This window comes from Bos javanicus, chromosome 20 (assembly GCF_032452875.1).
Source record: "Bos javanicus breed banteng chromosome 20, ARS-OSU_banteng_1.0, whole genome shotgun sequence".
NCBI lineage: Eukaryota > Metazoa > Chordata > Mammalia > Artiodactyla > Bovidae > Bos > Bos javanicus.
The window spans coordinates 24,529,423-24,546,004 of record NC_083887.1 but is presented as its reverse complement, the minus strand read 5'-3'; the positions used below and the strand labels follow the sequence as shown (position 1 = coordinate 24,546,004).

Below are 16,582 nucleotides of genomic sequence, written 5' to 3'. Positions count from 1 at the left end.
AATAGCTCAAATGGAATTCCATCACCTCCACTAGCTTTGTTCATAGTCATACTTCCTAAGACACACTTGACTTCGCCTTCCAGGATGTCTGGCTCTAGGTGAGTGATCACACCATCGTGATTATCCAGGTCATGAAGATCTTTTTTCTATAGAACATTAGGTCTTGTTGTCACTGAGATAAATTTACAATTTAAGTAGATGATTCTGCAGAGGTAGTCAGAGACTGGCCGTGCAGGCTCTCGTTGTTCAGCACTCTCAGAAGAACAAAAAATTCCTTCCCCTGACACAAGATGTGAAAGGAGAGGTGGCTACATTTATTTTAACAATATTAATCTGATCTTATTTGCTCTGCAGCCAATATATGCCAGGCCCTTTGTTATCAGACATCTCAATGAATTCTCAAAACAACCCCCAGGATATGCTATCTTATGCCCATTTTACAGATGAGATAAACAAGACCCAGAGTATTGGGAACACTATTTTTCTTCTTTAAACTTACTTTCTCTATGCATTTACACATACCCATACATATATACACACAGAGATATACATGTGTGTACATGTGTGTTGATCTGTGTATGTGAATCAGATCAGATCAGTCGCTCAGTCATGTCCGACTCTTTGCGACCCCATGAATTGCAGCACACCAGGCCTCCCTGTCTATCACCAACTCCCAGAGTTCACTCAGACTCACGTCCATCAAGTCAGTGATGCCATCCAGCCATCTCATCCTCTGTCGTCCCCTTCTCCTCTTGCCCCCAATCCCTCCCAGTATCAGAGTCTTTTCCAATGAGTCAACTCTTCGCATGAGGTGGCCAAAGTACTGGAGTTTCAGCCTTAGCATCATTCCTTCCAAAGAAATCCCAGGGCTGATCTCCTTCAGAATGGACTGGTTGGATCTCCTTGCAGTCCAAGGGACTCTCAAGAGGCTTCTCCAACACCACAGTTCAAAAGCATCAATTCTTCAGCGCTCAGCTTTCTTCACAGTCCAACTCTCACATCCATACATGACCACAGGAAAAACCATAGCCTTGAGTAGACGGACCTTTGTTGGCAAAGTAATGTCTCTGCTTTTGAACATGCTATCTAGGTTGGTCATAACTTTCCTTCCAAGGAGTAAGCGTCTTTTAATTTCATGGCTGCAGTCACCATCTGCAGTGATTTTGGAGCCCAGAAAAATAAAGTCTGACACTGTTTCCACTGTTTCCCCATCTATTTCCCATGAAGTGATGGGACCGGATGCCATGATCTTTGTTTTCCGAATGTTGAGCTTTAAGCCAACTTTTTCACTCTCCATTTTCACCTAAGTGCAATTATAATATGTTACCTGGTAGGTCAGAATTTTTGCGAAAAAAACTCTATTATTTCAGTGTTTCACCCCCACCCCCACAAAGGGAACAGGGATTCTCTGACCTATGTATTTGAGTAAAGAAATACTCACTGGAAAATAGTGAGAACAGAGTGAAGATATCCTTCTACAAGGTCTAACATGACCTAGAACTCTAGCCTTGAGATGGATGGGCTCAATGTGGGGTCTTAGAATTCCTGACTTACCCCTTTGCAGTGCTGTGGGCTGTAAAGCTCTAGTTAAAGCTCAGAGAGGCCAGGACTGAGGTATTAAAGGAGCTCAGGGTTTGCTAGGTTACTGATTTTGTTGTTGTTGTTCAGTTGATAAGCTGTGTCTGACTCTTTGTGACCCCATGGACTGCAGCATACCAGGCTTCCTTGTCCTTCATTATCTCCCAGAGTTTGCTTAGATTCATGTCAATTGAGTCGGTAATGGTATCTAACCATCTCATCCTCTGCTGACCCCTTCTCCTTTTGCCTTCAATCTTTCCCAGCATCAGAGTCTTTTCCAATAAGTCAGCTGTTCATATCAGGTGGCCAGAGTATTGGAGCTTCAGCTTCAGGATGATAGCTAAAAGATATGCTGGGCCTTGAGGCCTCAGAAACAAGCATAGGTTTTCCTGATTTGAAATCCTTGATTCAGACTATCATGAGGATAAGAGGATGAGGCTAGAATTGAGCAATCATGCCTGGAGTCCTCTGTACAGAGGAGCCTGGTGGGCTACAGTCCATGGAGTCACAAAGAGTTGGACATGACTGAGCACACATGTCCTAGAGAAATTCAAGGCTAGATTGCCAGAAGGGACAGACGTCTGTGCAAGGTTGGGTTAATGTTGTAGAACCATGGAGAGGTGGAAGCAGAATTTGCAAGTCTGGGTAGAACACAGTCACCTTCCTTTGGCTTTGCCCCAGAGTGTGGCAGTCACTTGAATCTTCTGCTTCTGTATCCTTTATTTAATCTGCCGGTTCTTAAAGCAAATCTGCTTTTTGAGGGCAGTTCCTTTTGGGCAGTGTAACCTAGAAACCTGACTTAAACAGAATCTCATTTTGTCTGCCGATTGGCCTTCACTGAGGTTCCCTGTTAATTTCTGCTTCCACAGGCCACTGGGATGAAAGTCATTGGGCTCCGGCTGTCATTCCTCTTTGATCACTTAAGAATCCCTCTGTAGAGCTGCTGTTTACCTACTGTGGCTCTTTAATCTTCCAGAGGCAAACATGAATAGAATGATACTTTGTGTGATCTCAGAAATGAATAGATCTTTCCAATATTGTATGAAGAATGATTTCTTTGTTGGCAAAGTAATGTCTCTGCTTTTTAATATATTGTCTAGGTTGAAAAGGCAAAAAGATATGATGGTAGTAAAGCTGGAGAGAATTGATTTGGAGAGGTTCATGGAGGGCTCAGGTTCCGGGCTGTCCTCACCAGTGGCACACTTCCCAGGAGGACTTCAGAGCAGGTTTGGAGCTGGGGCTCTTAGGAGACACAGTTCAGGGTAATGTCCTGCTGACATTCATGCCCGATCTTTTTCATTTCTCTTTTTAATTCTTTTTCACTTATTTTATATATTTCTTTATTTTCACCTGTGCTGGGTGTTTGCTGCCGTGCAGGCTTTTCTCTGGTTGCAGTGAGTGCAGGCTACTCTCTAGCTGCAATGCGTGCGCTTCATTGCAGTGGCTTTTCTTGCTGCGGAGCATCGGTTCTAGGGCACATGGAGCCTAGTTGTGGCTCCTAGGCACTAGAGCACAGGCGCAATAGTTGTGCTGCATGGGTTTAGTTGCTCCACAGCATGTGGGATGTTCCCAGATCAGGGATCGAACCTGTGTTTCCTGCATTGTCAGGCAGATTCTTTACTACTGAGCCACCAAGGGGGAAGCCCTCATTCTTCACTTGATAGATCTCCACAGTTACATTTAGCATAGAATTTCTCTTCCTCATTTCAAAACATGCCTAATTTTCAAAGAATTCCCATTCGTCTTGGAAAAATGGTATTTTTTCTTTTTGCTCCAGTGCATCAGTAGCTGGTCCCTGGCTACTGCCTTTCTTTACTAAAAACTGGTACAACCCAAGTCAAGGATATTTTATTCTGAGTGTTTATCACTAGTCTTCTTTTTCATCATTTGTCTCCTGTGCTTATCTGAGATTTTAAGAAATGAGTCTTTTATCTTCACATAGCCAATGCTTTTCCTGGACCTGGCACATAGTAGGTATTCAATCAGTGTTATGTCACTAAGATACACTGGAATGTTAGAGGCCCCCAAACATGGAAATATATTCTATAGTTTATTTTCTCTGCTGCTCACAGAGCCAATCAAAAAAAGTTTATTTTTAACTGCTTCAATTAAAATTAATTCAATTAAAAAATTCAATTACACCTTTACATTTTTTTTTCCTCTTCTGGTTAATTTAGCAGGAATTCACATTTCCTCCATAGAATAAGAGGATTATTTCAATTAATGTTGATCATCTCTTGCCCTGGCTTCCCTCTTCCACCTTGTCTTGGGGGAATTTTCTTGGTGTTTTTTTATCCCTTTCAGACTTACTGTTGTGGATGGTGGGGGGTTGGGGGTGAGCACTGGTAGAGCTATGTAAGGGGAATAGTTAGGATAGAGATTTTATGGCTCTGACTCTTCCCTCTTTTTGAAGAGGATGTCAAAAAAATCTATTAATTAATTATCCTTGTGACAAAAGAGTAAAAGCCTAGGTTAACTCAAGAGGAGACAAGAAATTTATTAATAGGGTCCCAAGGAAGTCATGGATGTAAAAGAAGTCAGATCTCTGGAAGGAAGTGGAAACAGGTAAAGGGAAAGCAACAATACCAGCCCATCCTCCTGCCCTCTCCTCTAGTCTCTGTATAGACTGGCTTCCTCTTCTCTTCAATCCCCATACATGGCCAAGTATGGCCACTGAGTTAGTTGGGTTCTCTGGGAAGTAGACATTGAGATAGAGTTAGAAGCATAAAAGGCTTGCTGGGATGAAATGCCTGTGAAGAAGAGGAGGAGGAAGGGAGATGGACAGGGAGAGCTTTCACAGCCTGGTGGAGATCTGATACCTATCACAGGAGAGTGAGGGAACAAACAGGATGGAGAGCCTCAGACTGTGATGCAGACATGATGGGCGCTCCAGAGCGAAGATGATCCATAAGAGATGTTCCATGTGGACAGAAGCATCCAGGCTCTAGACACCCCATAGTCCTTAGTCTTGGGGGACAGGGGAGGAAGGAGGGAGTTGTCTGGAACAAGTGGGGCCTCAGCTCAAAAGCCGAACATTCTCACAATTCTCACTCCTGGAAGCCGTCAGCTAGCCCCACGCTTGCATTTCCCAAGTCTACTCCTTTCTTCACTGGGGAACTGAATGGTACGCTTCTGTGGCTGCCACAGCTAACAAAAATCCCAAAGTTTCCTTGTCATTGTAAATAAAAACTGAGAATATTTCTGAAGGTTGTAATAATTTTCTGCTCTTGGTAGCCCTGGGGCCATTGCATCACACTAGGCTTTTCCTCAATCCTCAGCTCTGTAGTAGTCTATTTTTTGAATTCTCCTGAAATCATTTCCTAAGGGGAACGTGACTGACACACGTAAGGCAGCGACTTGGGACAGTGATTTGGAAATCTGGGGAAAAGTTTCAGTGGGTAAATGTCAAGGGGTGTGTGTGTGTTTGAAGGAAGGGTAGGAAGAAGGAGATGCAGGCAGTGAAGTTGTAGATAGGTTCCTTGGAGGTTATAGTCCTGGAGGCAGTAGATTATTGAAGTCTACACTTTTCAGGGGTTGGGAAAAGCAGTGTACAGTGTTGTGAGAAAAGAAACAAATACATTCTATAAAAGCACATGCTGTAACTACTAAGATGTTATCAGAAGGAGGTACTTAAGAGATGGCCAGATTGTTGCAACGAGATGTGGTGACTCAGTAAAGTTAATGTTTTGTAGAAGTAAAGGAAAGCAATGAACCCTTGAGTATGTGCCACTCAAGGAGACAAGCCTGTTGACTTTGCTTCCATCAAGCTTTGAAGCCCATGAACTGGCCATGAGATAGTGCATCTTGCTCTGGGGCTTAGAAAAGACATCTTCAGAACAGCGTCCACTGTGAGCATTCCTGCGGACACACAGAGAGGTAAAGAAACCACTGGGGTTTGTCCTGCCCTTTGACTATTGCTGACCAATTGCTGTGGGTGGTGAGTTGCTATGAATTTTAATTAATACCAACTGGGTCTTACTATCAAAGCACTAAGCATGCCTTCCCCACATGTAGACAACCTACACACCCAGTTTCTCAGCTGTCTCTCTAGTTCCACCTGTGACCAACAAGCTAAGCACTTTATGTGCATACAGGCCACCTTTTATTTTTATGTAAAAGTATTTACAACTGTGTCTACTACCTACTGGATGCTCCATATATGAACTCATTTGGTGTTAAAAGAACCCAATGAGTTGGATACTAAGCTATTAATAGATGTTTAGGTCCTGAGTGGAGTCAGCATTTGAACTCAGGCAACTAATTCTGTAGCTTATGCTCTTGACCATCATGCAACACTGCCTGTCATGAGGTTTGAATGGATGCGCCACATGAGCACTCGAGCAGATTACATCAGTTGGGTAAACCTACATTCTTCCTCCAAAAGGGCCTCCAAAGAGGACTTTCTGAGTCTAGGCCATAAAAATAACACCTTGAGTTTTTTTCAACTACAAGATCTTAGATCTTAGCATATTAAAAGCAGAGACATCACTTTGCCTACAAAGGTCTGTACAGTCAAAGCTGTGGTTTTTCCGATAGTCATGTAAGGATACGAGAGTTGGACCATAAAGAAGACTGAGCACCAAAGAATTGATGCTTTTGAATTATAGTGCTGGAGAAGACTCTTGAGAGTCCTTGGACAGCAAGGAAATCAAACCAGTCAATCCTAAAGGAAATTAACCCCGAATATTCATTGGAAGGACTGATGCTGAAACTGAAGCTCTAACACTTTGGCCAGCTGACGCAAAGAGCTGACTCATTAGAAAGGTTCCTGATGCTAGGAAGGGCAGGAGAAGGGGGTGACAGGATGAGATGGTAGGATGGCATCACCAACTCAATGGACATGAGTTTGAGCAAATTATGGGAGACAGTGAAGGACAGGGAAGCCTGGCATGCTGCAGTCCATGGGGTCGCAAAGAGTCAGACACAACTTAGTGACTGAACAACTGTTCTTAGTTGTTTGCTTTGTAAGCAATATAGAAAGTCTGATCAAGTATATTCCTCTAGAATTCCCATTAGAGCCAGGAAAATAGCATAGGAAGCTACTATGGATTTGAGAAAACCTAAGAAGATTCTTCTGCCCTCAAATATATCTATAATAGCTTGGATTGTGTCTGAAATGCCCCTTCTTGGAGTCAGTCCAGGACTAACTAATCAGGGATTTACTGGGGTCTTGAGCACCAGAATAAATTCCTCAAAGCTCCTTTACTCATATGTGTTTGCTTTTTAAAGATTAACAGGAACCTACTAACACTAGCTCTAGAAATAAAGATAATTTTATCCAAATGATACAAAGTGTTGTTTAACAAAGTATTAACACAAGGGCAAGAAGTGACTTGGGAATCGGTTCTTAGCAATTTTTTGGTTTCTAGGGAAGTCCTAATTCCAAGACAACTATTCTCTCTGAGGCTGCATGAGCACTCTTCTCTGCAGTTCCCCACACAGAAAGGAGAGCAAGTTGGACACAAGGACTGGCCCTCTCTGCCTTGGACCTGTCATGGCAGGAAATGCCTGTTCAATGCCACGCACACCTCGGCCCAAGGGCCGACAAGGGCCTGATGTCTCAGAATCCCAATGCCACGCCCCCTATAGAATCTGATTGGCTCACCTCTTGTCAGGGGTCTACTCTTGGAACACTCACCTGGCCTGGGAATGGGGCCACATGTAGCTGCTAGGCATGAGTGTGAAATGGACAGAAAGGCAGTTGCTAGGGCTGGGAAACAGAGGCACAAAAAAGAAAATGCTTAATGTTTTGGAGAACACTTTGGCAAGCTGAGTAGAAACAGCATCGTACCTAAGTGTGTCTTCTTTTTTCCATCTTTTTTTCTTTTTAACTTGAAAAAGACCTTATAAATTTAGTTAAGTCCTTTTTTCTGTTTTTCCACCTGAGAACTGAGGTCCATGGATGTGATGATGACCTACCTGGGGCTACAAGGCTGGTTAGGACTCCTGGCTTCTGTCTCTGCCACTGACTGCTAATTCTTCACTCTACCCTTTGCTTACGGTCTCCAATCCTACATTTTCTTTAACCTGACATCCTTATCTGACCTTTAAGTTAAACTACATTGTGGAAGAAATAATACCTCTCTCCCCCTGCCAAGAACCATTTGGCAAGCAGTATTTCCTTGCGATTTTCCTCAGGTTAAAAAAGCAGACTTGAGTTTCTCAAGCTTGGTAGTTCAACAACTAAAAAGTAATGTTAATAGTAACAAAGGGCTTAAGAGCAAATTGTGGAAAAAGAATAAAAATCATTTGATCATAGCTGATAAAGACACTCTGGAATGATAGGAAAGCCTTAGTATATCTCTCCCAGGGTCTGGCTTGATCTGAACCTTATCTGTACAGAATTAGTGGCTTGTATAGTTATCTAATAACATCTCACACTTGCCAAGGCCTTGATTAATATTTAAAGAAACATGGGCTTTTAAAATAGCCACTACTGAGTTGAAATGGATCAGTTTCTTTCTCCAAAGAATTCTAATCCTATTGTATATTACAAATAATAATATCTAATATTTATTGAACACTTTCTATGTGCCAGGTTCTAGTCTAAATGTTTTATATCTCTTTGCTAATCCTCACAACAACCCTAAGAGAGATATGTATTTTTCCCATTTTCCTGGCAAAGAAGAAATGAAGCCTTAGAGAGGTTGTGACTTGCCCTAGATCAAACAGATAGTGTGAAGGGCAGAGTGAGGATTCAAATTTAGGTCTTTATTTTCCCTAAAAACTGTTCCTTTAATCACACTCTTTAGGTACATTTATATAGAATCACTGGAGAAGGCAATGGCACCCCACTCCAGTACTCTTGCCTGGAAAATCCCATGGATGGAGGAGTCTGGTAGGCTGCAGTCCATGGGGTCACTAAGAGTTGGACACGACTGAGTGACTTCACTTTCACTTTTCACTTTCATGCATTGGAGAAGGAAATGGCAACCCACTCCAGTGTTCTTGCCTGGAGAATCCCGGGGACGGGGGAGCCTGCTAGGCTGCCATCTATGGGGTCGCACAGAGTCGGACACGACTGAAGTGACTAGCAACAGCAGCATATAGAATCAGCATAGTTTATACTTGACAGTTTTCAATCAGAAAGCAAGGCTTCAAAATTTATTCTTCAAAAATTTCCCAATCCTTATCCCACCTCCCAACCCAATACAAATGATCTAAAAGCTGCAAGGGTTAGGAAGGATAGTGAAATGGGCTCAGTGATAGTGAAATGAGCACCTTTATTTGGAACACAGAGTCAAAAGACAAGAGGAATGAGTTGCTCATTCAGGATTTCAGTTATTAGTATGTCTTATGAGTGTAACTCTAATCTCTGCCACCAGAGGGCAGTTATCTCACAAAAATATGAAACCACTTCTGGCTTCATTTTCAGACTTTCACGTCACAACGACGTCTGGATTTAGTTTTACAGCTCAGTAGAAATTCCGGGATCTCTGCTTCTTTCCAGTCTGAAACTAATATGTCATGTCTTGCTTTTTTGGCCCAGCAACTAAAGGAGCTTAGTATATCTTAGAAACCGCCTCTTCAAATGGGAATGTTAACATGAGCCAAAGACAGCTGCTTGGTTGGTCCTATTTTGGAGGTAGAAACTTTACACCACTCAGTGACAGTCAAAAGCACCCTCTGTGTCCAAGATTTTAGAATATATTCCATTTAAAATATCATCTGGGCTTCAGTAACATGTATTGGCCTAGAAAATTAGATTTATATACTTTTTCATAAGGATTCTAAAGAGTAGCTGAGAAAAAGGATTAAAGTGTTTGACTGACAACAAATAACTTCAAGTGTCCAGTCTGTTTATGATTTAGAGAGATCACCAGGAACACTTCATTTATTGATCACTTAGCACAATGCCTTATAGCGTAAATGCTTTATGGCCAGAATCAGATTCAATCTTACCAATGTCCCTGGGAGGTACATTCTGTTGCTTTTGCAGGTTTTAGAGATGAAGAAATTGAAACATACTCAGGTGAAGCTCCGTGCCAAAGAATACATGCTTAGTCTGTTTTATTAACCACCATGAAGTAGTGGATCTATTGGAGATGAGATGGGCCCAAGTACAGAGCCTTGGCTCCAGGTTCAGGAGTGAGGTCCACTGGTGCTCAGAAAATCCACGTCAGGAAAAGGAGGATGAGGCAAAGGAGGCATGAAGCTACCTGGCTGCTCTCTCTGGCTGCACCACAGGCTCCACCACTAAGTCAAAAGGCACAGCTGCTTGAGCAATGGTTACAGATCATCATTCTATGGCTGGCAAGGATCCCAGGTGCTGTTTTAAGCCAGAACTCAGACAGCTTGGTAGCAACCTAGCTAGAAGGTAGAAGACATAGGAACTAGGATCTATGTCTACAGAAAGAACGGGTAGGCTCCACCTGAGTCTCCTGGACCCAGGCACCAGCTAAGATTCAGAACAACATCCAGGCCTTAAGAGGGCCTGTGGAACCTGGCAGGAAAAAAAGCCTCAAAAGGAGAAACTCGTGGCCAACATTCAGCCTTATGAATTGGGCCAACTCCAAGGGGGGTTGATGCCAACTCTAATTTGGAATCTGGCTGGAGACTCAGAAGGACGGGCAGACTCCCGGTTGTTGGCTATGCCACAGGCTCTGAGAAGGCCAGATTGATGTGAGTCCCTGTGGTAGCGAGCTGAGGCTGTTGATGAGTTGTTGGTTATAATGGGCCTGGAAGCAGAAGCAGGGTCAAGCCTCAAAGTGGGTGCCTTGGTAAACCCAATAGGAGGGACTCAGGGAAGGCAGAGTGAACACAGTAGGGACTCACTCCTGGTCCATCCTCTCAAACCCTCTTAAATGGCTTCTATCTCAAATTGTAAATTCCTTCATGGCCATAAGGCCAACATTCCAGAGCTGACTCCAGCCTCCAAGATGCAGCAAGGTCGAATCAAATTATCATTCAATTATTTTTAGGGTTCCTTCAGGCATGTGTCTATGTTCTAACTCGGTTGTCACTTTTATCTCTTTGCAGACTGCTGATATCATCCACTTCTGTCTCACTACTGCTTCCTTGGATAGCAGAGGCCCTCTGCACTTGTTTCCCCAAAGCCTGGTACAATCTCTGCCTTAATTCTCTCAAAGCCTATTTGACACCAGGCTGAAACACTGAACAAAAACCTTACTCATGATTTGAGGATGGCATAAGAAAATCACTTTGTTTAAAAGGAATATTTAGGATATTGGCCCTTCAGGTCTCAAACTCCATCAACCATGGCCCATCAGGGCCCCTTGCTAACCAGTTCTCTCCTTTCCATCAGACTAATGGTCACTTTTCTTAAGAAAACATTATTAAAACAAAACAAGCCTTCCAGACCTTATGTCAGCCTCTAGTGAATGTGTTCCATCTCCTCCCAACCCAATTCCTTGAAATTGCAACATGCACTCCCCCAATTGCAATTCAACCTTTGCCCGATTTTGCCTCTGACTCTCCCTCATTAAATCAGACACCCTCACTGCTAAGTCTGTGCTTCCATCCTTATTGTTCTTAACCTTTCAGCACTTGACACAAGCCATGCTGTCTTGTCTTGGTACATCTCTTGTTCCTTACCTACTCAACATCTCTCTGCAGCCACAGAAGAAAAACCAGTGGAGACCATCATAGTCTCCTACAGAGGGATAACTCACCCTACAAGGATGATGAACTACCTTGCTTAATAATATAAAAAGTTAAGTAAGTGCTTTCCAAACTGGCTGTAAAATCAATTTAGTGAGTTGCAAGTCTCACTGTTAAGCTAAATGGAATCAAACAGAGACCATCAGAGTGCATTACATGTAGTAAAGCTAAATGTTTTGTACCCAGTATGGGTATATGTGGGCTTTCCAGGTAGCTCAGTGGTAAAGAATCTGCCTGCTAATGCAGGAGCTTTAGGAGATGTGGGTTTGATCCCGGGGTCAGGAAGATATCCCCTGGAGGAGGAAATGGCAACCCACTCAAGTGTTCTTGCCTGGAGAATCCCATGGACAGAGGAGCCTGGCGAGCTACAGTCCATGAGGTCACAAAGAGTTGGACATGACTGAGCATGCACACACGTGTGTGTATGTGTGTTCACTGGTGATGATATGCTTCTTATTGTGGGTATAGTCAGAAAAGAGAAAAGGGCACTGATTCGGGTCTTCGTGAAGTTAACTCCTATATTTCAGAATAGAATCTAAATCTTAATTTGGAAAAAAAACCCTCAGTGGGCCTTTTGACTACAAAGAGAAAGATTAGTGTTTACTCTAAAACAAGAATTCTGGTATCACTCTTAAAGCAACTGGTAGATATTTGAAAACAAAAATGACATACAAATCTCTTCTGATCTGGTCCCTGCTCCCCACCTCTTCAGCCTCATTTCTCCCACTTCCTACTCTGTGGCCTGCGTTGTGGTCACACTGTGTCCTTTGTCCTCCAATCACAGAATTTTCCTCTGGCTCCAGGCCCTGGAACATGTCATTCTGTTGCCAGGAACACTTGAATTCCCAAAGCTCCATTTATCCCCCTCTATCATCTTCTTGTCCAGGCCATGAGATTACTCTTTCTAGGGAACATTCTCAGACTCTAAGCCTTGTTGGTACTGAAATCCCCTCAAAGAGCCCCTGACACCACTGGGGTCTGGATGAGCAATTCATGAAGCCAACTAGGACTGTATCCTCAATTTTTTCTTTATTATTGCTCCAGCCTTCTACCCCCAAAAGTCTTTAAGACATTTTCCACTTGATTTCTCCTCCCTCTCCCCCATGAAATTTTAATTCCACAGATATTCTTTATGACTGTTTATGTACCTGGGCCTTTTGGAAGACCATAATCCATTCCCTAGAGCTAAGATTTGGTATAATCTTAGATAACATGAATTTTTTGTTTGATTGATTTGCTCCATAAGAACCAATTTTTGCCCCCTTGAGGGTGACATCACCTCCATTGAGAATGCATGGAATAGGATAAGAGAAAACTCTATGTGTCCTCTTGACAAGGCTAGGACAAAAATAGTTCACATTCTTTTCTGATGAGAGGCTTATGTCAAATGCTCAAGAGGTTAAGGAAGATAAGGTTAAAGTATAGATTTGGCAATAAGGTTGACTTTGACATCAATCCAGGGCAGAGTTATTTTGCAATAGCACAGAGAGTGATCATTGAACACAGGCTACAAATTCAAGGAGCTGGGCTGGGAAGAGAATAATTAGCTAGGGGGTGACATAAGGCTAGTAGGTGTTGTTTTGGTTTAAAAAGATGGGGTACAACTGACTTTATGCTGATGGAGAGGGGCCTGTGGACAGTGAGGGACTAGAGAACATCAAGAAAGGGGTAAGTGGTTGAACAGAAGCCTAGAGGAGGATAGAAGTGCAGGATTAGGGTCAAAGGGCAGCGGGGGAAACAGCAGAAGTAGAAGCCTTGGGTGTTTGCTCCAGAAATGTGACTACTCCCTTTAAACCTCAGCAACTCAGTGATACAAGCAACATGGAAACATCACTCATATCTAGTCCTCCTCACCTATTTTAGAGATTCTTAAAGGCAAGAAACCATAATTGGATATGTTTTTCTCTGTCCACCCTACCAGCATCTTTCTAGTATTTTTTTTTTAGAGAAGTTTTAGCTTTTTAAATAGACTTTTCTTTTTGGCCTTCCCTGGTGGCCCGTGGTTGGGAACCAATGTAGGGGACATGGGTTTGATTGCGGTCCAGGAAGATTACACAAGCCATGGGGCGATGAGCCCATGTGCCACAACTCCTGAGCCTGCACTCTAGAGCCCATGCTCCACAAAAGAGAAGCCACCTCTGGGAGAAGCCCAAGCACTGCAATGAAGAGCAGCCCTCACTCACCACAGCTAGAGAAAGCTGGAGTGCAGCAATGAAGACCCAGCACAGCAAATCCACAGGCTTACTTTTTACAGCAGTTTTTCAGGACAAAGGTTGGGAGGAGGGGAGGTGAATAGATGGAGCACAAACTATTTTTAGGGCAGTGAAACAACTCTGTATATTACTATTTTGGTGGATACACATGATTATACCTTTGGGCAAATTCATAGAATGTGCAACACAAAGAGTGAAATCTAATGTAAATTATGTATTAATGTAGGTTCACTGATTGTAACAAATGTACCCTCTGGTGGGGATGCTGACAATGGGAGATGCTATGTAAGTGTGGGGGCAGGGGATATATAGAAAATCTATATACTTTCTTCTCAATTTTGCTATGACTTTTTCCAGCAATTTAAAGCCAAATCCTTAGTACCTTATACATTTCCTGCCACTGGTAGTGAGTTCTGTTTTTGACTTACCACTCACAGCAGCATCAGTGAAAACATCTCTCAATATTTTGTGAGCCAGAGGACATTAAGATTTCAAAGAATACATTTTTCCATTGAGGGTCATCAACCTGTAAAATGCAAGTCAAAAAAGCTGTGTGTGAACAACATAATTAAGGCATATTTTAAACTATATACCAAAATATCCACTCAGAGTTTTAGGGTATTATAAAAGAGCTAAAGGAAATTGTTCCCTTCTGTTTTCTAATTTTTAATTTTTTAAAATTTTGTTTTTTAATTTTTTAGACTTTGCTAAGTAAAAGTGTTAGTCACTCAGTCATGTCTGACTTTTTGTGATCCCATGAACGATAGCCCACCAGGCTCCTCTGTCCATGGGATTCTCCAGCCAAGAATATTGGAGTAGGTTGCCATTCCCTTCTCCAGAGGATCCTCTCAACCCAGAGATCAAACCTGAGTCTCTGGCATTGCAGGCAGATTCTTTACCATAAAAAACTAAAACTAAAAACTAGCTAGGTTTATTTTTAATTCTAAGAAAATGGACATGTGTTTTAAGGAAAGGTCTTCTGGAGTCTACCTATTCTAGAGAATACCAACCTCCATGGAGAGGAAGTTTTCTATATTTTAAACCCTCTTGTGTGTATGTTCATTACAAACACACTATAGAAGTTAAAAGCACAAACGTGTTTATAGTGATAAACAAGTCTCCCTCTAGCCCCTGCCTTCTGATCACTCTGCTACCATCCCAGGAGGCAACTTCTGTTCCCCATGACATAACTTTCAGATTATATTTCACAAGCAAATGCCTATTTTAAAAAAAAGACAAATACAGCACATTATATGCTGTTCTGGACTTTCCTTTTGTACTTAACATGTCTTGGAGATCTTGCCATAGCAGTGGATAAAGAGTTACCTCATTCTTTTTCAATCTAAGTTTAATGTTAAGGGGGTTACAGTTAGGAAGTATGTTATTTATTTTTGCCATTTCAACAGCAGAGCTGCAACTAGATTAATCCTTAGTTTTATGGGCTTTAGTGTCAAATAGTTAAAAAGCATTAAGCTTTTTCTCTGCCCTGGAGCTCTATTTTCCTTGCTAAGATTCTCTGTTCTATGCCTTTCAACCCCTTCTGAGGTTGGACATCACTGTCTGGCTCAGTCATTTGATCTAATTTTTCATGAGTCAAATTTAATAAACCCAGATGGCCTGGCTCAGATGTCACTTAAGGATAGAAGATTAAAGGATGAAATGAAAATAAATGTATAGGATAGAGGGCTGAGGGCTTGTTGAATGTTTGAGATTTTAATGTGCCTGTGTGTGTGTAATTGATTCCTAATCAATTTAAAGCTCAAGTCACCTCCCCCTGATTTTGTGCCTGGAGACTAGGATTAGAGCAGACTTAGTTCATACAAATAAATGCTCATCTGTAGATTGTTCTGATCCCTCAGTTCGCTGTAGTTCACAAAGACAGAGCACTCAAATATTTCTCAAATATTGTTTCTGACTCTCTCTTTCTCTCTGGGTAAGCGAGGCCGACACATTTGCCAAGGATAACTGAGAACGTAAGGGCAATCCTTGACTCGGCAGCTCGAGCAGGCTGTGTGCTAAAAGCAACTTCGAAACACACCCTATAAATAGCCGTTCATTGTCAGCAGGAGCGAAAAGACAAGAGGGAGCGTGCGGCACTGTGATTCAGGTCTAATTAAAGGGTTGCTCTCGCGGGGTTATAAGCGAAGAGCAGCTCTCCTCTGATAATCTAGTTGGAAGGCAGCGGCGAAGCTCCACGCGGACATTGGACGGGGAGGACGCTGCTGGATGCCGGCTTTGCCTCCACTATGGCAAAAATCATCCTGAGGCACCTCATCGAGACTCCAGTGCGATACGAGCAGGAATTCGAAGCTCGAGGTCTGGAAGACTGCAGGCTGGATCACGCTTTATATGCACTGCCGGGGCCAACCACGGTGGACCTGGGGAAGGCCAGGGCGGCCCAGGCTCCTCCAGTGGACGCCGCTGAGATGCCGCCCCAGAGAGGCGAATCCCGCTTCCAGGTCCTGCTGGACGTGGTCCAATTCCTCCCCGAAGATATCATCATTCAGACCTTCGAGGGCTGGCTGCTGATAAAAGCTCAACACGGAACCAGAATGGATGAGCACGGCTTCATCTCCAGAAGCTTCACCCGACAGTATAAACTGCCCGACGGCATTGAAACCAAAGATTTGTCGGCGATCCTCTGTCACGATGGAATTCTGGTGGTGGAAGTAAAGGATTCGGCTGGGACCAAGTGACATGGTGTCGAGAGGAAGATTCTAGTTTAGCCCATGGTATCACGGGAATGTGTGTATTATCCACGTTTGAAATGATTTTTATGAAGATTAAAAACACAGACATAATTCCTGGTATGTTGAGGTTGTCTTTGTTATTTTATTACGAAAGGAAAGTTGTTAAATATGTTCCTACAGCTCAGGTTGATGCTATTCTTAACACCTGAAACATTGACAGTTTAGGAGACTGTAGTCTGATAGTAGAAACGATTCAGAATTATTTCTTCCTTACTTCAACAATGCCAGAGAAGCTTGCATTTGTAACAGTTGATGGCAAAAGAGCCACACCAATTTAAGAAATTCTTATCCATTTTATGAAAGTGTTTTATAGTGCTAAAAAGAGCTGTGATCTCCTTCACTTAATGAGCTTTTCTTTTCAGTGTATTTTATTATAGCATAGCTTTGTAAATATAGAATATGAAGGTTAAAAAATAGTAC

At 42.6% G+C, this 16,582-nt stretch overlaps 1 protein-coding gene across 1 annotated transcript; it reads left to right on the top strand.

The window, feature by feature from the left end:
• The first annotated feature begins 15,471 nt into the window (after window positions 1-15,471).
• HSPB3 (heat shock protein family B (small) member 3) lies at window positions 15,472-16,222 on the top strand. The gene has a single exon (XM_061393543.1). It carries the CDS (start codon window positions 15,659-15,661, stop codon window positions 16,106-16,108), a length of 450 nt encoding a protein of 149 aa, XP_061249527.1. The 5' UTR covers window positions 15,472-15,658; the 3' UTR covers window positions 16,109-16,222.
• The last annotated feature ends 360 nt before the right edge of the window (window positions 16,223-16,582 follow it).

Excerpts from the sequence above, each read along its gene's own strand:
- HSPB3 (XM_061393543.1), top strand. The coding sequence starts at position 15,659 with ATGGCAAAAATCATCCTGAGGCACCTCATCGAGACTCCAGTGCGATAC.